Source organism: Solea solea, chromosome 12 (genome assembly GCF_958295425.1).
Source record: "Solea solea chromosome 12, fSolSol10.1, whole genome shotgun sequence".
NCBI classification, from domain to species: domain Eukaryota; kingdom Metazoa; phylum Chordata; class Actinopteri; order Pleuronectiformes; family Soleidae; genus Solea; species Solea solea.
The window spans coordinates 448,912-471,458 of record NC_081145.1 but is presented as its reverse complement, the minus strand read 5'-3'; the positions used below and the strand labels follow the sequence as shown (position 1 = coordinate 471,458).

At 38.0% G+C, this 22,547-nt stretch overlaps 1 protein-coding gene and 1 long non-coding RNA gene across 2 annotated transcripts; one reads left to right on the top strand and one right to left on the bottom strand.

The window, feature by feature from the left end:
- Positions 1-362: 362 nt before the first annotated feature.
- Positions 363-22,286, top strand: LOC131470125 (aminopeptidase N-like). Its single transcript, XM_058645700.1, has 21 exons — positions 363-715; positions 1,266-1,569; positions 1,872-2,014; positions 2,864-3,000; positions 3,739-3,865; positions 5,507-5,661; positions 6,047-6,160; positions 8,334-8,477; positions 10,094-10,159; positions 10,458-10,523; positions 10,631-10,809; positions 11,149-11,228; positions 11,978-12,105; positions 12,670-12,725; positions 13,500-13,647; positions 13,726-13,817; positions 13,985-14,092; positions 14,887-15,054; positions 15,807-15,947; positions 20,475-20,556; positions 21,121-22,286. The coding sequence occupies exons 1-21, from the start codon at positions 418-420 to the stop codon at positions 21,274-21,276; spliced, it is 2,892 nt and encodes a 963-aa protein (XP_058501683.1). The 5' UTR covers positions 363-417; the 3' UTR covers positions 21,277-22,286.
- On the bottom strand, positions 3,738-5,494 carry LOC131470126 (uncharacterized). The gene is made up of 2 exons (XR_009241863.1): positions 4,474-5,494; positions 3,738-3,910 (listed from the first exon to the last, which is right to left on the bottom strand). It is a non-coding gene; the product is annotated as an uncharacterized LOC131470126 (long non-coding RNA).
- Positions 22,287-22,547: the final 261 nt, after the last annotated feature.

Below are 22,547 nucleotides of genomic sequence, written 5' to 3'. Positions count from 1 at the left end.
GACTCTGCAGATTCTGCAGCAAAAAACAAACAAGGCAAGCGTTCATTTTCTGCAAAGTTTTAATTTTCCTATAGATTCTCGTTCATATTCAGCTCATGTTTCTCCAAGTTCCACAGAATTCTTACCAACTGGAGCTCGTTCAGCAATTCACCTCAAAATTAACTTTAAATGAACTTCATTCATTGAGTTGTTTCTTTTAAAGTTTGTCAGTTTGTGTGTGCGTGCGTGCGTGTGTGCGTGCATGTGTGTGTGTGTGGCCTTCTCTGGGTCAAGAGGGTAAAATGTGTCACCTGTTGCAGTTGAATGGGAGGGAAGATGCAAAACAAGGTTCATATAAAAGGTCAAATCTCTGCTGACGATCTCTCAGTGTGTAACAGTGTGTAACAGTGTGCCCAGACAGACAGACAGACAGCGGTCATGGGAAAAGGTTTCTACATCAGTAAAGGGCTCGGGATCGTGGGCCTCATCCTGGGCGCAGGAGCTGTGGCCACCATCATTGCTCTGTCCGTCGTGTACTCACAGGAAAAGGCTAAGAACGTCCCGACCTCACCGACAGATGCACCAACGACAGACGCACCGACGGTCACGACTCCGGCTCCTTCCAACGAACCCTGGGACAAGTATCGACTCCCAAAGAGCCTGGTGCCCGAGCACTACAACGTCACGCTGTGGCCACGACTGACGCCAGATGAAACAGGGCTCTACGTCTTCACTGGTAAGTCTACATTGTCTCTAAGCCTCTGATTTGGTTCCTTTTCCTCCACACTGGTTTGACTCTGGAGTCTACCTTGGCCGGAAAACGTAACACCTGCAGGAGTTTGACGACAGAGAGAGAGAAAATCTATGAAGATAAAAGACATCATTCATCATAGGTTAGAATAGAAATGTGGATTATCAGGCAAAAGATAATAAAATCTACGTCAGTCTAAGTCTATGATATCTACGTCACATGATCAAGTCTTTATCTCCTAAAATCACTGATCTTCTCTATGGACTTTGGTGTGGGAGAGTGAGTGGTTTACAAACTTCAGTTTCCTGTTGGAAAAATGTGTCTCACCGTGAGATAAAGACGTGGACGTGTTCTGAAGACATCGTAGACTTACACTGACTTAGATTTGTATTAGATTTGACTTTTATGAAGTCGCTGAAATCAGTTTTTTCCAGCTTTGACCGTGTTAGTACGTCACATAACCACACTTTAAAGCTCAGACTGGTTTTGTTGGTCACAGCAGTGACAGGTTGTGTTGTTGTCGTCGTTGTGTCAGGTGACTCCTCTGTCCAGTTCAATTGTACCGAGGACACCGACCTGATCCTCATTCACTCCAACAAGCTGAACTATTTCAAACATGCTGGACATTTGGCTGTGCTCACGTCTGTCAGCCCTGGAGTGGAGGCTCCGGCCATCAGATCCTCCTGGCTCCAGCCTGAGACTCAGTACCTGGTCCTGCAGCTGCACAGTAAACTGCTGAAAAACCACAGGTACCAGCTGTGGACCAACTTCACAGGAGAGCTGGCCGATGATCTGGGAGGCTTCTACAGGAGTGAATACATGGAGGACGGACAGAAAAAGTAAACCCTGCATTTACACTTCTCTCCAGTTCTACTCATATGCCATCATTTATCAGAAAGTTATATGTTGATGTTAGCTGATGTTAGCTGGTGATGTTAGCTGATGATGTTAGCTCACATTAGCTGATATTAGCTGATGTTTTTACTTGTCACTGTTTACATCTTTATTTCTAAAACGGACATGCTTGTTGACCTTTGACACGGCGAGGCTGAGAATCTTTGGTCTTCTGTGTTTGACGAAATGAAATCAATCCGAAGTCATGAGGACTCAAACGTTTGTCCATTTGTCCGTTTTCTTTCAGGGTCGTTGCTACGACTCAGATGCAGCCGACAGACGCCAGGAAGGCTTTCCCTTGTTTTGATGAACCGGCCATGAAAGCATTTTTCGACATCACTCTGATCCACGACCGAGGAACCGTGGCTCTGTCCAACGGCAGGGAGAAAGGTGACGACTGGTTTCTATGAAAATGTCTCGCAAATATTAACTGAATTTCCCAAATGGTTGTGACAGGATAATGAGCGTTTGTTTGTTTCCTTCCACAGCTGTGGGTGTGACACCAGTTTCACAAGTTGTATCTAAGTCACATGTTCACGTATTTATCTCACTGTGAGACAGACTTTTCCAACAGGAAAGTCAAGTTTGTATTAACCCCATTAGGGAAAGTATTCCTCTGCATTTGACCCATCCTAGAATTAGAAGCAGTGGGCTGCCACACTGAGTAGCGCCCGGGGAGCATTGGGGGTTGGGTACCTTGCTCAGGGGTACCCCAGCCCTTTTTGGCCGGGTGGGGATTTGAACCGGCGACCCTACGGCGCTGCCCCGTGGCCAAGTGAACTTGCTGCCTCGTGTGGTCACTTTGTGTCACTAAAGTTAACTGAAGTGACAAAATCAGACATTTGAACTTAGTGATAGAGGCAGCAGTGGATCAACAACTGTGTGTGTGATGTTAAAATCACTGATTTTCTCTCCAGACTTTGGTGTGGGAGAGTGAGTGCTTTACAAACTTGACTTTCCTGTTGGAAAAGTCTAACAGTGAGATAAGACGTGGACATGTAATGTAATGTGCTAATGTTCTACATGGTCTTAAAGATATAGTGGACTTAAACTGATGTAGAATTTCATCAGATTTGCCTTTTATGAAGTCACGCAAATCTGGTTTTGAGCCTGTGCTCCTCAGCAGCAGGGGTGCTCAAAACACAGTCAGCTCTGACTGTGTTAGTACGTCATAAAAAAAAAACCAAAAAGTGTCACTTTTACATTTGGGGTGAACTTATTTTTTTCCCTCTTCTACAGAATCCACCAATGTCACCAGAGACGGACTGGAAGTGCAGCAGACCGTTTTTGAGACAACGGAGAAAATGTCCACTTACCTGCTAGCGTTCATCGTCAGCGAGTTTGGCTACATTGGAAACATGACTGACAACGTTTTGGTAAATGTATATCTCTATATAAAGATTTGGTGCAACTCTATGTCTCTATATCCATCGAAAATTCCACTTCCGACTACAGACGGAATGCACCATTTTCGATGGTAAGATTTCCAACCTTGGAAAGTGGGAGCGACCTCGTTAACTCTGACACACTAACACTAAAATGCTGCTGATTTACTGTGAAACTAATACAAATGGAATGAATCAAGAGCCTCTGTAGGACAGGCTGGTTCTCGGCAGCAGGGGGGCGCTGACTGTGTGGCAGTCCAGAAACACCAACTCACTTGAAGCAACATCAACAACTAGAGCTGGAAATTCTGGCTCTTTGAAGAGAGGAGCCGGATCTCGAGGAGCCGGATCTCGAGGAGCCGGATCTTTTCAAAGAGCCGTTCAAAAGTCTCAGCTTGTTCTTATATTTCATTGATTTTTTAGAATCCAAAAAGATTCTCACCAATATACATACTTTATTGGTTGAAGTTATTCTGAAAGATTGAGTTTATTTTCTCGCAGTTCTCGTTCATCGTTCCTTCGTTCAATAGGCTCGACTCAGCCGGGAATGTCACAGCTCCATTACCATCCCACAACACGGCTTTTTTTTATTTGTTTGGCAGTAAATCAGTTGCACGCTCAGTGATGTTCTTTTTTATCTGTAGACTTTAACATTATGGTTAAATGGAGTGAAACTAAAGTTCCTGTTCATAAATGAGACTGTGAAATGTGATTTACTGGTCTGTTCAGATCCGAATCTTCGCCCGCAAGCCTGCTATCGATGCCGGACAAGGAGACTACGCACTCAACAAAACCGGAACCATCCTGAAGTTCTTCGAGCAATATTACAGCTCCAAATATCCTCTGCCAAAATCCGGTCAGTCCCACGCACACGATGATCCGGGTCTGGCTTCAGTGGTATCTGGTGGGAAAGCGGCATATTACAATCCAATCCAACTTTCTTTAGAAATAAAACACTTAGAGATAAATAAAACAAATACAATATTATAAGAGCTGTAGCGGAAGAATTATCTAGCAGCATGTAACAATCTCTCCCCAATAGGTATTTTGTCTTTGCGGCGTTAGGAAGAGGTTTTTCAAAATAAAGTAAAGTAAATATTTATTTAATCTGACTCCATTTACAAAACAAATAACTTTACTTTGAAATATCGGTGGGAATTAAAGTTGACCAATCATTGAAATGTAAACCCTTTAAGAATTAAATCCTACTGTCAAGAAATCTGATATCAGTCTAGTTCAGGAATGGTTTATATTATTAAAACCACTCAGTGACCTTTTTAGCCCTGATGCCTGGGTTGTCAGAAATGTAACTCAACAGCTTACAGGACATAATACTCAATCTTTTCTATTCAACTATGAGCATTAAATCTCACCATATAAAAAATAAATATTCAATAACAGATTCTTAACTATTTCAAACAGAAGTCTCAACAAGGCAATATTAGAAATGAAGGGTTAACATACCAGGTTTATAAGTCATGTGACACGCAGCTGATATGTGGGAGCTTCTGATAAGCAGACCAACTGTCCCAACCAGCACGGAGACACTTCTCATCCACACATACATTGACATTTACACGTCTGAGGACTTTTTTGACCACCATTCACACGACAACTGAGCCTCCTTGACCTGTCTACTTCCTGCACTGAGACCATCAGACCTACACACTTCAAATGAGAGATGGTGTTTACACTTCAGAGTGGTGGGAGACGGTCCCCAACTGTTGACGTTTGAAACTAGGTGGTTAATTAATTTACAGATAATCACAGGGCAGAATATACATAGAGGGATGACGTTTGGTCTGGGGAAAACCTCCTATTGTCTCCAGGGTGTGGCCTCACTGTCTTACAGACCTAAACACACACAATAAAAGCACTGTTGAAAGTGTAAATACACAAATAAACAATATTATCATACTGGGTCGAAGGTCAAAGAGTAAAAATTTGGTTTCAAGATGTGTCTTCAAAGTGGAGAGTGAGGGGATGTGTCTAATGCGGTGACTCAACGTCGCTCCTCGTCCATCGTCTTGATGATTTTGTACATTTTGTGGCGCGATGGGAGCGCTGGACACAACAGAAGTAACTGCAGAGAAGAAACCGTCGTCTTGTTCGGTTTCACAACAATAGACGGAGCCGGACACAAGGTGGCGATTTTCAGCTCCCGAAGTTGTCATTGCGTCACAAAATGATCCCATGAACAGTAAAACTCAAGTCAGCATTTAGAATGTTCGTTAATCATCCGCACACAGAACCCGGGTCAGTTTGTGCTGGACTCATCAAGGATGAAAATGTATCCAAAGGTCTCGCAGATTCAAAGGGGCGTGGCCACGGTAACTATGGTAATTGAGGTGAATTTTGGTCCCTCGTAACTTGTAACTTTGCTTCACTAAACTTTCCACGAGCCAGAACACATCCACACATGTAAACTGAGTCAAGCACAGCTTGAGCGCCTCCAGCTTTAATATTATTGATGTTATTGATCTTCTTCTGAATGCAGATCAAATCGCTCTGCCAGACTTTAACGCCGGAGCCATGGAGAACTGGGGTCTGATCACATACAGAGAGACGGCGCTGCTCTACGATGAAAAGTTCTCCTCCAACGGCAACAAGGAGAGAATCGCTACCATCATCGCTCATGAACTGGCTCACATGGTTCGGTTTTAACCAGATCTTTGTGTTAAGTGTCAAGAAAATGTTTGGTTTTACGTCCAAAATACAAAATCTTCGGCTTTAAATGGTGTTAAATCTTTCATTAAATAGCTGTTCCACAACTTATTTAAGATTTAACTTTATTTAAAGTTTTTTTTAGTTTTTTAAATAAGACAAACTAGTTTGTGTGATTTTTCAGCTTTTTAAATGTGAATATTTCCTGGTTTCTTTGCCCCATAAAAACAAAGAAATCATTGAAACTGAATCATTCACAGATTCATCCACGTATGAAAGTAGTCGTTAGTTGCAGTCACATGTCCAGTCCAGCTTCTCACAGTATGAGTGTTTGGGTTTTTCTGACACTGTTCCTCTGTGCTCTTGTTAAAAGTGGTTTGGAAACCTGGTGACTCTTCGCTGGTGGAACGACTTGTGGCTGAATGAAGGTTTTGCGTCTTACGTGGAGTATCTGGGCGCACACGAAGCTGAGCCTGACTGGAATGTGGTAAGAATTTTAAAATAAAATACCAAACTAATAAATGTATCAGAATAAAATACTGTGTATTTTCAAAATACTAAAAATACTCAGGTTCAAAGAACTCTTCTAGAACTATTATCTAACTAACTACTAACTTTTAGTTACTATCTGCTAACTATTATCTACTAACTTCTAACTACCAACTACTTTTTACTAACTATGATGTCTCACTAGTAACTATTATCTACTAACTATTATCTATTCAATTCAATTTTATTTGTATAGTGCCAAATCATAACATACATTATCTCAAGACATGTTATATCTAGTAACTACTATTTACTAACTATTATCTACTAAATACTCACTATTATTTACAAACTACTATCTGGTAACAACTATCTACTGACTACTATTTACTATATACGAAGTAGTATCTACTAACTACTATTTACTATATAGTAAGTAGTATCTACTTACTGCTACCTACTAACCACTATCTAGTATCTAACAACTACTCTCTACTAACCACTAACTATATCTACTAACCACTAATTACTATTTACTAACAACTATCTACTAACTAATATGTACTATATACTAAGTAGTATCTACTAACCACTAACTAGTATCTACTAACAACATCTACTAACTACTCTCTACTAACTAGTGTTTACTAACCACTAACTGCTAACTAGTATCTAGTAACAACATCTACTAACTACTCTCTACTAACTAGTGTTTACTAACGACTAACTGCTAACTAGTATCTACTAACCACTAACTAGTATCTACTAACAACATCTACTAACTACTCTCTAGTATTTAATAAGCCGTAACTAATACCTACTAACCACTAACTAGTAGCTACTAACCGCTAACTAGTAGCTACTAACCACCAACTAGTAGCTACTAACAACATCTACTAACAACTCTTTACGCTCTAGTGTTTAATAAGCACTAACTACTATATACTAACCACTAACTAGTATCTACTAACCACTTACTAGTATCTTCTAACCACTAACTAGTATCTACTAACTACTTTCGACTTACTAGTATATTCTAACCACTAACTACTAACTAGTATCTACAAATGACATACTACTAACAGCATCTACTAACTACTCTCTACTAACTAGTGTCTACTACCAAACTAAATACCAAACTAATAAATGTATCAGAATAAAATACTGTGTATTTTCAAAATACTAAAAATACTCAGGTTCAGAGAACTCTTCCTTAGGTGACTTTATTTACTTTCTTTCTCTACTATCTAACTATTATCTACTAACTTTTAGTTACTATCTGCTAACTATTATCTACTAACTACTATACTCACTACAAGTATATACTATCTACTAACTTCTAACTACCAACTAGTACTTACTAACTATGATGTACTCACTAGTAACTATTATCTATTCAATTCAATTTTACGAACTACGAACTAGTGCCTACTAACCACTAACTGCTAACTAGTATCTAATAACCACTAACTACTAACAACATCTACTAATTACTCTCTAATAACTAGTGTCCACTAGTAACCACTAACTATTAACTAGTATCTACGAACCACTAACTAGTATCTACTAATGACTTACTATTAACAGCATATACTAACTACTCTCTACTAACTAGTGTCTACTAGCCACTAACTGCCATCTAGTATTTAATAACCACTAACTGATATCTATTAACCACTAACTAGTATCTGCTAACCACTAACTAGTATCTACTAACAACATCTGCAAACTACTCTCAACTAACTAGTATCTACTAACCACTAACTACTGACAACTTCTACTAACTACTCTCTATGAACTAATGTCTACTAACCACTAACTATTAACTAGTATCTACTTACCACTAACTAGTATCTACAAACGACTAACAGAATATACTGACTAGTGTCTACTAACCACTAACTACTGACAACTTCTACTAACAGAATATACTAACTAGTGTCTACTAACTACTCTCTACGAACTAGTATCTACTAAGTACTAACTAGTATCTACTAACTAGTATCTACTAACGACTAAGTACTAACAGCATCTACTAACTACTCTCTACTAACTAGTGTCTACTAAACACTAACTGCTAACTAGTACCTACTAACGACAAACCTGCACATTACAATGAAGGACTTCCTGATCCGGACTCTGAGAGTGTTTCATCACTTCTCTCCGCACAGAAAGACCTGATTGTCCTCAACGACGTCCACAGAGTGTTCGCCGTGGACGCTCTGGCCTCGTCTCACCCTCTGTCCTCCCGAGAAGTAGACATCCAGAAACCAGCGCAGATCAGTGAGCTGTTTGATGCCATTTCATACAGCAAGGTGATGCCCACTTACTCATCATAACGATACAGTACTTCCAAAACAACATTATTCATAATTCATTACTTTGCACCTCTGAAAACGACCATAGTTGTAAATGACATGTCGTTTGATATCGGTTTATTATGTCAGTATCAGTCGTCCCTGCTTTGTCTGAGTCATTTCCAATGCTAGAACAAGCATTCAATGTGCGTCGAAAACATTACTTTTTACAAACTTGGTTGGGTCATCGTTGTTTATCATTCGCATCAATTATAAATGATAAAAAACAAACAGTGTGATGTTGTCACTGAGCTTCACCATGTTCTTCTTCGTCTTCTTTTTCGTCCTCTGGCCACGGAGAGTGAAAATATGTGTTCACCAATCCCAGGTAAACCGATTATCTTCAGAACATGTTCACGTCTTTATCTCACTGTGAGTCAGACTTTCCAACAGGAAAGTGAAGCTTGTAAAGCACTCACTCTCCCTGCGATAAGAACTTTATGGTCGTTATATGAGTGGGCATACAACACATATAAAAATAAACTGTCAGGAGATTAGAGACGTTGTAAAGATAAGACAAGATTATAATAATTAAAGCCACAAAATGACAACAACAGCCAATAAAACATGCTCAGGTAATTGTGTTTATCTGTCACTTTTCTAGTCTTGACCACTGGTTGAATTTCGGCCACAGGAATGTTGCAGCTTTGTGGAGTGGTGCGCAAAACCAGTGCGCATGCAGGGGCGTCAGGTCTGCCCCTCTGCATCAAGCAGGCATCCAGATTTACTCTTCACAACACGTGAACACTGATGATTCACATCAATCAACATATAATTTACAACCTGCAAGAAACGTGTTTTATTGAGTGGAAAAAAGGAAGCCCGAGGCCCGACCCTGGTCGGGTTTTTCGGGCCAGCCCGACCCATTGAGAACTCTAATAAAGACTAACAGAGCCGGGATTTGAACCCACAACCTTCCAGTAGGAAGACATCGCACTCTACCACTGAGCCACCATCCCCTATACTAAGTTGTTGACCTCTGACTCGAATGAAGTGTGAATAATGCATACGTCTGGGGAGCTCCAATCCTGTTTATCAAGATCTACACCACCACCATAGCCCACAGAGAAAATCAGTGATTTTAACATCACACACAGGAGTTGTTGAAGTTCTAATGTCTGATTTTGTCACTTCAGTGTTTAAATCCTTTGTTCAGATTGACCTCAGTGACACAAAGTGACCACACGAGGCAGCAGAGGAGCAGCAGCTCCTGTGTCCCCGTGGACTTTGGTGTGGGAGAGTGAGTGGTTAGTGGTTAACTTGAGTTTCCTGTTGGAAAAGTCTGTCTCACAGTCACATGAAGACATGAACATTATCGTTATCAGCTGAGTCTGTAGTTAAGTGGCTGAAATCAGCTTTTTCTTGCGCCGCCTGCTGGCAGCCATGAGACTGAACCTTGGCAGATTCCTGTCAGTAAAAAACCCTGAGCTATCCCTTTAATATCCTGCAGACTTCACCATAATTTGGCTCTTATGCAACAAACTCATTTGCTTCTTACTTAAATGTAATGTTTTAATTTCTGTTGAATTGACTTGATTGTATTTCATGATTAAATGAGTGTGTTTTGTCTTCAGGGAGCGTCTGTTCTTAGAATGCTGTCGGATTTCTTGACTGAAGAGGTCTTTAAGGAGGGACTCAAGGTAAACTCATACAACTTTACTTTATCAAGTTTTTTTTCTTCTTCTGTTTTTCCATAAATCGTATTTTTAATCATTAACTGCTGATGTTGTGATGATGTGAATTGATGTGGCTGCATCTTATAATAAATTGGGATTTAGAAATGCACATACGGTAAAACAGGCTGATGGAAAGACGTTCTCAGGTCAGGGTTGATGAGATTCTTTTAAAAAGTCCCTTTGACTCAGATCCTGGTTCAGCCGTGAGCAGAAAGAACTCATCTGAATAAAATAACATCTGTGTCCTCCTCCTGTCCTTCAGACCTACCTGAAGGAATTTGCTTTTGGGAACGCCGTCTACACCGACCTATGGAAGCACTTACAAACGGCATGTTCTCCACTGTCCACTCTTTACATCCATACATGAACATCTTGTTCATGGTCGCTGCTTGTCCTGTTAACCTTCTCCTGGTGTTGCTTGGCTTTTATCCACAGGCTGTGGATGCAAATGCCGCTGACGTTGGTCTGAAGGACAGTGTGGAGGACATCATGAACACCTGGGTGCTGCAGATGGGTTTTCCTGTGGTAACCATCAATACCACGACCGGTGCCTTGTCCCAGAAACACTTTCTGCTGGATCCAGATTCCGTTGTCACAGCACTGTCACCCTATAAGTGCGTACACAGACTGAAAAACAGAGAAACATGAATAAGATCAGTCAGAGAGCTAAAGACCTGTGTTTTACAAACCAAATGTCTTCACTCTGAAGAAGAACCTTATATGAAAGTGATAGTTCAGGGTTTTCTGAAGTGGTGTTAGTGATGTTAAACAATGACAAGCACAACCATGACCTTTGGTCTTGTCCAGCAGTGACTTAATGCACACTTTCTGCTGTTGTCTTGTTTTCATGACATGATGAACCCACATTTTTCTTCTCCATCAAAAGCAAAGAAAAGAACCAGCATAAACTGAGTGACCCGCTGAATGAACTGTGTACATTTTCTTTCTGACAGTTATGAATGGATCGTTCCGATCAGGTGGATGATGAATGGAGCAGCGCCGCAGACGCCGTACTGGCTGAGGACGAAATCAGGTAACAAACATCAGTCTGAGGGAAAACGTGGCTGACTGTGGGGACATGAGGCCGAGGCATGACAAGAAAGTACGTCTTTATCTCACTGTTAGACAGGAAACTGAAGTTTGTGAAGCACTCACTCTCCCACACCGAAGTGTGAAGAAGTGTAGAGAAAACCAGTGATTTTAACATTATTTTATCACACACACAGGAGTTGTTGATCCACTGCTGCCCCCATCACTAAGTTCAAATGTCTTATTTTGTCACTTCAGTGTTTAAATCCTTTGTTCAGATTGACTTCAGTGACACAAAGTGACCACACGAGGCAGCAGAGGACCAGCAGCTCCTGTGTCCCCGCAGCTAAAATCACTGGTTTTCACTATGGAGTTTGGTGTGGGAGAGTGAGTGCTTTTACAAACTTGAGTTTCCTGTTGTAAAAGTCTGTCTGACAGTGGGATAAAGACGTGTGTGACGTAGATGCAGATTTAAAGTGTGTAGTTTGTGTGGTTAACACTAAAGCTGCTCCACTCTGTTGAAGCTCTGTCTTTCCTTGTGTCTCTGCTGGCAGCCATGTTTTCTGCTTTTGTCTGTGTCTCAGACAGCAGGGGGCGCTGACAGCAGGATCAGCTATGACCATGTGTGTCAGGATCAGAACTACGCCCTTAAGCACTGACACTAACATTTGACTGAAGACAAAACAAAGTCACAGTTACCTGCTCGTGTGTTTGTCGGTAATAACTGCGTAATAACACTCTTGTTGTCCGTAGCAACACACGATGCAATGAAAACATCGCAGTGGTTGTTGGCCAACCTGGACGTGGTGGGTTACTACAGGGTGAACTATGATGATGAAAACTGGAACAGACTCGTGGATGCTCTGAACACCGATCATAAGGTAAGACGTTTTATAGACCATTTATATATACACGGTCTATGTGTATACATATGTATACATATATAGTCTATATATTCAATTCAATATATATATATAAATATACATATGTAAATGTAATATACATATGTATGGATACATATATAGATAGACTATATGTATACATATATTCAATTCAATATATATACATAAACATATGTACAGTATATATGTACAGTATATATGTACATATATTTGTACATACATATATATGTATATATATACACATATATGTATATGTATATATATGTATATACCCTCACTTTTGATTCCGCAAAACGTTTGATGTCTTGCTCATTTACATAGAGGGCAAATCACCAAAATGGACGCCAAAATTAAAAATAGCACACACGTGTGTGTGTGTATACATATATATATGCAGTATATATACAAATATATATATACAAATGTATATATATATATATATATACATATATATACATTTATATATAAAATTTTATTGTAAGAAAATAAAATTTTTACTTAACTGAATATTGATTGCAAATATTGATTATTGGCATATTTCAGGTGATTCCAGTGATCAACAGAGCTCAACTGGTGGACGACACCTTCAACCTGGCCAGGTAAACCCTGCTAACACTGCTACACACACGAGAAAAGGATTTTATAAGATACTCTTTTTTTGTTCTTTGTTAGCATAAGAAAAGTAAAAAAAAAAAAAAAATACATGGTTATTTTAAACTTTACACTTACACTAAGAAAAAAACTCTTCTTAAAATACATGCTCTAACATCTCCACATCTGATTCAGTTTAAAACTGAAAAAAGTTCCAAAATCTATTTATAATTCAAAAATCTACTTTTAATTCAAAAATCTACTTTTAATTCAAAAATCTTTTATAATAATTAGATTAGATTTCTAATCCCTTATCCAATTGATTGGTCAGAGAGTGTCGTCACGTGTGAACACATTATTGTTCAGAGAGTGTCATCACGTGTGATCACATGATTGTTCAGAGAGTGTCGTCACATGTGATCACACGATTGTTCAGAGAGTGTCGTCACGTGTGATCACAAGATTGGTCAGAGAGTGTCGTCACGTGTGATCACACGATTGGTCAGAGAGTGTCGTCACGTGTGATCACACGATTGGTCAGAGAGTGTCGTCACGTGTGATCACACGATTGTTCAGAGAGTGTCGTCACGTGTGATCACACGATTGGTCAGAGAGTGTCGTCACGTGTGATCACAGTGAAAACATTGATTACAAGTGTTTGCACAGAGGAGTGTGGTGGATTAGGGACAGCACCATCGTCATCACATTCACTGCTATTTCACATCAGTGACTGTAAAACATACGCTTTATGATCTCTTAACCCTCTTCTTAAAAACCCAAAGAGCAAAGATCATCCCGACAGTTCTGGCGCTCAGAACCACCGAGTACCTGAACAAAGAGCGGGACTACATGCCTTGGAGCTCCGCCATCGGAAACCTGGACTTCTTCTACCTGATGTTCGACCGCAGCGAGGTTTACGGCCCCATGCAGGTGAGATTCCTCTGATCCTCATGTAAAGCTTAAAGATCACGCTGTGTTGATGCTGTTCTGTGTTTCTGTTCTTTACAGAAATACTTACAGAGACAGGTCACAGATCTTTTTTATCACTACGGGAACTTGACTGACACGTGGAAAACAGTTCCTGACAAACACATGGACCAGTGAGTAAAGACTCTGTAGTCAAATGTAGTGGAGTAAAAGTTTACTGATGTTGATTCTTTTTTACCAGCAAACTGGAAAAGTCACCATATGATGTTCCGTTTTCGCTGCTCCACAGCGCCCTCTAAAACGCTGCACTAATACTGTGTGCTATTGTTTTTTCCTGCAGGTACAATCAGGTGAACGCCATCAGTCTGGCCTGCAGAACTGGACTGGACGACTGTCAAACTCTGGTCAAGAATTGGTTTAAACAGTGGATGACGAGCAAGAAGAACACGTAAGTGTTTACGTCGTCTCCGTGGAGAACCAGTGTGTGTGAGAAAATATAAGTAATGTTAAAATTAGTTAAAACATTCTTTAATCACAAATGTACCAAAAACATAAGTTTTTACATAAAATTGCTTGAGAAAACCATATTCCAATGGTTTAAAAAAGCTTCACGGTTACAAAAACATTTACTATACTAAAAATACTACCAAAAAAAGGTTACAAAATATGATTAATTTCACAAACATTACTTAACTTATGTTCACTAAGAAGATAACACAACATTCTAATGTTACAAAAATAGTTAACAAATATGGCAAAAATATTTTTTTTACAAAAAAGTTAAAAAAACATTAACCAAATGTTTCAAAAACAAAAAAGTTACTGCTTCAGAAAACATCACCAGAAAAGGTTTTTATGTCACTTTACAAGTTCTCTGAAAAGATGACAAACTGTTTTAATGTTGCAAAAAATACAAAAAAAGGTTTCAAATTTATAATCTTACAAAAACTTATTAGAAAAACATTTATGTCATCACAAATGCTTGAAAGTAATGTAACAAAGGTGAATTCACGACACAAAATGTGATTTTTATTTCCCAAAAAGATTTAAAAAGTATTTGTGTTTTATGTGATTTTGTATTTCAAAAAATGTTATGAATTTTACAGAAAAATGTTGCAAAAATATAATTTGCTACAGCAAAAAAAGTTGAAAAAAGAAAGTGAAAAAGTTGAAATCCAAAATGTGCCTCATTTTGTGACATGATTGCGACGTTTGTGACGTCCCGATCACGTGTCTTTTCAGGATCCACGCCAACCTGCGTTCCACTGTGTACTGCAACGCCATCGCAGCAGGGGGCGCTGAAGAGTGGCAGTTTGCCTGGGAGCAGTTTGAGAACGCCACGATCGCCAGCGAAGCAGAGAAACTGCGATCTGCGTTAGCCTGCACCAAACAACCGTGGCTGCTCAACAGGTCAGTCCGTCCTCACCAGTGGTTCACAAAGTCTGGGTCGGGGCCCTCACATGGGTCACGAGAGATTTTTTTTTTAGGTCTCCAAACTCATTTTTTTCTTTTTAACATCAATTTAAGAAGGGTTTTAAAAATGTAGTTTAATACTGCAACATCTGTTTTATTACATTACATGTCATTTGGCACACGCTTTTATCCAAAGCGACTTACAAGGGAATTGAGTCACAACCTGCCAGAGTTGGAGTTGAATCGGTGACCATGATGTCTCTGCACACAGGGGTCTAAACCACTGAGCCACTCCACCCCGATTTTATTTTATAATGTTTTATAATGTTTTATTATGTTTTATAATGACAGACAGACAGACGACTTAATAAAGTCGTCTGTCTGTAATGTACCCACATTTACACACACACACACACCTTTTTGTATGTGTGTGGAAATGTGGCTCTCCCTCGCTCTCTCTCTTTCTCCCACTCCCTCCCCCCCTCTCTCTCTCCCTCTCTCTCTCTTTCTCCCACTCCCTCCCTCTCTCTCTCTTTCCCTCTCCCTCCCTCTCTCTCTCTCCCACTCCCTCCCTCTCTCTTTCTCCCACTCCCTCCCTCTCTCTCTCTTTCTCCCACTCCCTCCCTCTCTCTCTCTTTCCCTCTCCCTCCCTCTCTCTCGTTCCCTCTCCCGCCCTCTCTCTCTCTCCCTCTCCCTCCCTTTCTCTCCCGCCCTCCCTCTCATGACATGTGTTGTCCATCTTTCATCAGGTACCTGGAGTACACTCTGGATCCAGACCGCATCAGGAAGCAGGACGCCACGTCCACTATCGTCTACATAGCCAACAACGTGGTGGGTCAGCCACTGGTGTGGGACTTTGTGCGAGATCGCTGGTCGTACATTTTCTCAGAGTGAGTTTTGACACTTCCTGTCACTGACACATGTGGAACACCTTGGCCACAACATTACTACTGTGTGATTTTATATGATCACAGTAAAACCACAGTAAAACATTTAAATACCACAGTAAAACATTTAAAAACCACAGTAAAACCACAGTAAAACATTTAAATACCACAGTAAAACATTAAAAAACCCCAGTAAAACATTTAAAAACCACAGTAAAACCACAGTAAAACATTTAAAAACCACAGTAAAACCACAGTAAAACATTTAAAAACCACTGTAAAACATTTAAAAACCACCGCAGTAAAACATTAAAAAACCACAGTAAAACCACAGTAAAACATTTAAATACCACAGTAAAACCACAGCAAAACATTTAAAAACCACAGTAAAACATTTAAAAAACGCAGTAAAACATTTAAAAACCACTGTAAAACATTTAAAAACCACCACAGTAAAACATTTGAAAACCACAGTAAAACCACAGTAAAACATTTAAATACCACAGTAAAACATTTAAATACCACAGTAAAACATTTTAAAACCACAGTAAAACATTTATATACCACAGTGAAACATTTAAATACCACAGTTAAACATTTAAAAACCACAGTAAAACATTTAAATACCACAGTAAAACATTTTAAAACCACCACAGTAAAACATTTAAAAAACGCAGTAAAACATTTAAAAACCACTGTAAAACATTTAAAAAACACAATAAAACCACAGTAAAACATTTAAAAACCACCATAGTAAAACATTTAAAAAACGCAGTAAAACATTTAAAAACCACTGTAAAACATTTAAAAACCACAATAAAACCACAGTAAAACATTTAAAAACCACAGTAAAACCACAGTAAAACCACAGTAAAACATTTAAATACCACAGTAAAACATTTAAATACCACAGTAAAACATTTAAATACCACCACAGTAAAACATTTAAATACCACAGTAAAACATTTAAATACCACAGTAAAACATTTTAAAACCACAGTAAAACATTTATATACCACAGTGAAACATTTAAATACCACAGTTAAACATTTAAAAACCACAGTAAAACATTTAAATACCACAGTAAAACATTTTAAAACCACCACAGTAAAACATTTAAAAAACGCAGTAAAACATTTAAAAACCACTGTAAAACATTTAAAAAACACAATAAAACCACAGTAAAACATTTAAAAACCACCATAGTAAAACATTTAAAAAACGCAGTAAAACATTTAAAAACCACTGTAAAACATTTAAAAACCACAATAAAACCACAGTAAAACATTTAAAAACCACAGTAAAACATTTAAATACCACAGTAAAACATTTAAAAAACAGTTTTAGTTTTTTAAAGACCATTTCAAAAGCTCAACAGTCTGAGAACATCTGACGTGTTGGGGCAGGAAGGGGCTGGGTCACCTCTGGTCTTTTTCTTTGTGACGTCTAACAGCAGCAGACAGACAGGCAGAGAGGTGCCGGCACATTTAATGATTTGGAAACAAATAAGAATTTTAGAAGTCAGCAGATGATCAGGGATTTTTCCACATAACTGCGCCCTAGTTTTATCAACAGTCAACTTCAGTGCCTGCTATTTAACTTTCATATATGAATGCATCTTATTCTTCTTAATTTTTTCTGTGACAAATAAGATATATATTAAGTTGAGGCCGAGTCTGTGAAACTTCCCGCAGACAAAAACAAAATATGTGATCTAATGTCGCCCTCTAGTGGTCAACATTAGATGTGCCCAGCCATGGAAAAAGCAGGACCAAGTGTGCAGAGGGACATTTGGAGTTATTTACAGCTTCTGAAAGTGTGATTATTGAGCTAACATGGAAATCCCTCCTCAAACTGCTTTAGTGAGAATTTTAGCCTTGTAGAACCTGATAATGTAATAAATCCCTGATAATGTAATAACCCCGATAATGTAATAAAAATTTCCACTTGAGTCCATTGAAAATGTAATAAAACCTGATAATGTAATAACTTCCCGATAATCTAATAAAGTGCATTTCCCAATAATGTAATAAAGTATTACATTAACGGGAGGTTATTACATTATCAGGTTAGCCTTCATTTCGCAGGTCCTGATAATGGCATGGTCTGACGATCATCTGAACGATGTTTTGAGAAGATTACACAAAATGTGTGACAAGAGAAGCCTTTAAAAGGTTATGGATCAAATCAAAGATGGCAGAAAATCCAATATGGCTGAAAAAAACATTAAGGATGCGTTGAACTCAGCTTGGCCGAACAGTTCCAGTGATACATCGTTTGTGAAAAACGGATGAACAAGTCAAAAGTTAATGTACATACATACATGTCCAACTTTGTCCTGTTGATGGCGCTAGAGCTCTCGAGCTTGCGTTGCTTACACAGTATAACGGGTGGTCTGTTGTTAAATTATTACAATATTGGGGAATTATTACATTATCAGGACCTGCGAAATGAAGGCTAACCTGATAATGTAATAACCTCCCGTTAATGTAATACTTTATTACATTATTGGTAAAAAGTGTATTACATTATTAGGAAATGCACTTTATTACATTATCAGGACTAACCTGATAATGTAATAACTTCCTGTTAATGTAATACTTTATTACATTATTGGTAAAAAGTGTATTACATTATTGGGAAATGCACTTTATTACATTATCGGGAAGTTATTACATTATCAGGTTTTATTACATTTTCAATGGACTCAAGTGCAAATTTTTATTACATTATCGGGGTTATTACATGATTGGGGATTTATTACATTATCAGGTTCTACAAGCCTCAAAGATTTACAGAGACAGTATCATCACATTTATAAAGTAAAGTATAGTTTTTTGTAAATGCTTAGTTTTAATTAGTGTTACTTTTTGTCATACGAGGCATCTGCAATATTCAAACAGATCATAATAAGTGTCGTCTCTCACAGGACATGAAAAGTGTTGACGTCAGAGGTTGAGGACAGATTTATTTATGGCGTGAGTTCAAACTTCACTCATTCACCATCGTAACGTCATGGTGAAACAAACAAAGGTTTTACAGTCCTTGTCGTTTGTTGTTATCACTCACACTGTCCGAGCTAACCGTTGACCCTGAGACCTGCACCATCAAATGTAGATTTTAGAAAAACAATATCCATTCAATATTGAAATATAAAACACACAAACACCTGAATTTTAGACTTACACAAAAATATTGATTATTAATGAACAGTTTCTGGTTTCTTTGCTACATATAACATTTTCTAACTTTCTATGAACCAAAGGACTCTGTCATTAATCAGCTTGACTGTTTTTCTTGATTTTTAAATGACAGCAACAGAATCAGAGAAACCTCATCAGTAGTATATATATATATATATATATATATAATAGTAAAAATATAAGACCCCACCTCTTATACTACTCTCATCATGTATCATCTGCATACAAACATCTGCATTTTCATCATCATTTCCAGGTTTCAGAAACATTTTTAGTAAACTAATGTCATGTTATGTTTCACCTTAGGTCCAACAACAAATAAAGAACATTTTTAGTAGACTAATGTCATGTTATGTTTCACCTTAGGTCCAACAACAAATAAAGAACATTTTTAGTAAACTAATGTCATGTTATGTTTCACCTTAGGTCCAACAACAAATAAAGAACATTTTTAGTAAACTAATGTCATGTTATGTCTCACCTTAGGTCCAACAACAAATAAAGAACATTTTTAGTAAACTAATGTTATGTTTCACCTTATGTCCAACAACAAATACATTTTTTTTTAATAAACTAATGTGATGTTATGTTTCAACTAATGTCCAACAACAAATAAAATTTTTTTTAGTAAACTAATTTTATGTTTCACCTTATGTCCAACAACAAATAAAACATTTTTAGTAAACTAATGTGATGTTATGTTTCACCTTATGTAGTTTAAATTGGTTTTAAGTAATTTTAGTTAGTTGTAGGTCATTTTAGTTAGTTTTAGGTAATTTTAGTTAGTTGTAGGTAATTTTAGTTAGTTTTACTTCGTTTTAGGTAATTTTAGTTAGTTTTAGGTAGTTTCAGTTAGTTTTAGACTGTTTAGTTAGTTTCAGTTAGTTTTAGGCAGTTTTAGTTAGTTTTAGGTAGTTTTGGGCTGTTTTAGTTAGTTTCAGTTATTATTAGGTTGTTTTAGGTAGTTTCAGTTATTATTAGGTTGTTTTAGGTAGTTTCAGTCAGTTTTAGGTTGTTTTAGGTAGTTTTAGAAGATTAGATTAGATTAGAGATTAACTCGGAGGTTAATGGAACGCAGTATGACATCACCATTGGCATGAGAGATTTTTAAAATCAGGGATTTATATTTTCCAGGTGAATTGAGAAAAGTGAAACAGTTTTATTATTTAGAAACTTCTGTTTGTTTGCGTCCAAACATTCACGTCATGGATGTTGCATGTTGCTTTGTTTCCTTCTCGTCTCACAGAGGAACAATACGTGGATGAAAGTGAGCTCTACGTTCAGTCTCCTCATGTGTTCATCAATGTGTTCATGTTTTCACTCACAGATACGGCGGAGGATCCTTCTCCTTCTCCAACCTCATCAACGGAGTCACCAAACGCTTCTCCACCGAGTTTGAGCTCAAACAGGTCACATGACTTTATGAGTATTAACCAGCAAACACTTTATACATAAAAACCTGAAACAAGTCAAATATGTCAAAAATTGTATTACATGTTACAGAAAAGTTGTTTATATAAGACACCAGAGCTCTGTTTCAAAGGGATAGTTCAGGGTTTCTGACGCAGAGACAGAAACTCACTGGCTGAAAAACACTTGTGGTCAGTGTCTACGATATCTTACGTCACATGTTCACATCGTTGTTGATCCACTATTGCCTCCATCACTAAGTTCAAATGTCTTATTTTATGAATTTTGCTTTTAAATCTTATACTGAGATTGACCGCAGTGAAACAAAGTGACCACACGAGGCAGCAGAGGACCAGCAGCTCCTTTGTCCCCGCAGCTAAAATCACTGATTTTCTCTCTGGACTTTGGTGTGGGAGAGTGAGTGGTTTACAAAAGTCCATCTCACAGTGAGATAAAGATGTGGTCATGTGACGTAAGATATTCTAATGTCTCAGGCTGATTCTCACATCTGTTCCTCACCAGCAGGTTCTCACAGCTTTGTTTCTTTTCTTTTGTCGTGACAGCTGAAGCAGTTTAAGGAGGAAAACTCAGATGTGGGTTTTGGCTCCGGGACGCTGGCAGTGGATCAGTCCATCGAGCGAACCATCGCCAACATGAAATGGATCGCAGATAACAAACAGAGCGTTCTGGAGTGGTTCCATAGTGCTGTCAATAGATAAAAAATTGAGAAATTAATTAATTATGATCTGTAATTAATTGATCTTATTAATCTCTTTTTTTAATCTTACCTAAGCAATCCTGACAAAAGCCCTTAACTTGTCTTTTCTTTTAAACCATTATTACATTATTGTGGCAGATCAAATGATTGATATATAACAAAAAGTGGCTTTATTTTTATATGTCAGTCACAGACTCTCCTCCAGTTTAGTTTGGTGAAGAGCTTTGCTATGGCTCGCTAAATTGTTAACGTCTTCGCTGCTAACGTTAGCTGTGGCTGCACTCGTGACTGTGTACTTTGCATTGACGTAGTAGGCTAAACTTGAGCTGCTTCGGTGGTAAGCTAACTCCTTCTATCACTTTACCTTTATTAATGGTGCCGCTGGGGCGTTTTTGAAAAGTAAATGTCGCATTCATTGGGCCGAGAACTCTCACATGGTCCTCCATGTTCATGGCTCCTCACCCTGCTCTCTAAACACAATGACAGCACATTGTTTTCCACCCCCAACAACTCAAGCACAAGAAGCCCAACACATAAAAACAGATTTCATAAAAAAGCAACTCGCTGAGATTAATGCGATTAAAAAACATAACACCCTAAATATGACTGTAATTAATTAATCGCAATTAACGCGATCATTTGACACCCCTAATAAAACCAAAGATTAACGGCCAAAGAAGCTTCGTACTCGCCCTTTATTTACATCATGTGTTTTTTCATGTGTGAGGATTTGAAGATGCTATTTTAAATCAGTTTAAAAACTTATCCACTTTATCACTGACATCGTCGTGATGACAGTCTTCTGTGTTATTAGTTTTGATCTTGTATAAACTATCGAAATCGTCTCTGTCTTTTCATTTATAATCATAATTCAATTATTATTTTTATATCATTATTCAATTTACTACATTTTTATACTTTTCTCTGTAAATTAGGTTTTTCTGTAAATTCAAAAGTGGAGTGAGTGATGTCTCTTATTATGTCACAATAAAAAATTATTTGTGATGTAAATGTGCTTATTGAGGACGTTATTTTATGTGTAGCTTGTGTCCAGGCTGTTATGCACATCAACATAAATGTGTTTTTATATGAGGGGGAAATTATTTTCATTACTCATTTTTAAATGAGTAATGGAGAGAAAATTAAAAAAAAAAACATAAATATTATATCACTAATAATATCGCTATAATATCACTAATTTAAAGACATCGCAGAATATCTATATATTAATGAAAGTAACACATTTGATATGAAATGATTGTCTTTGATGAT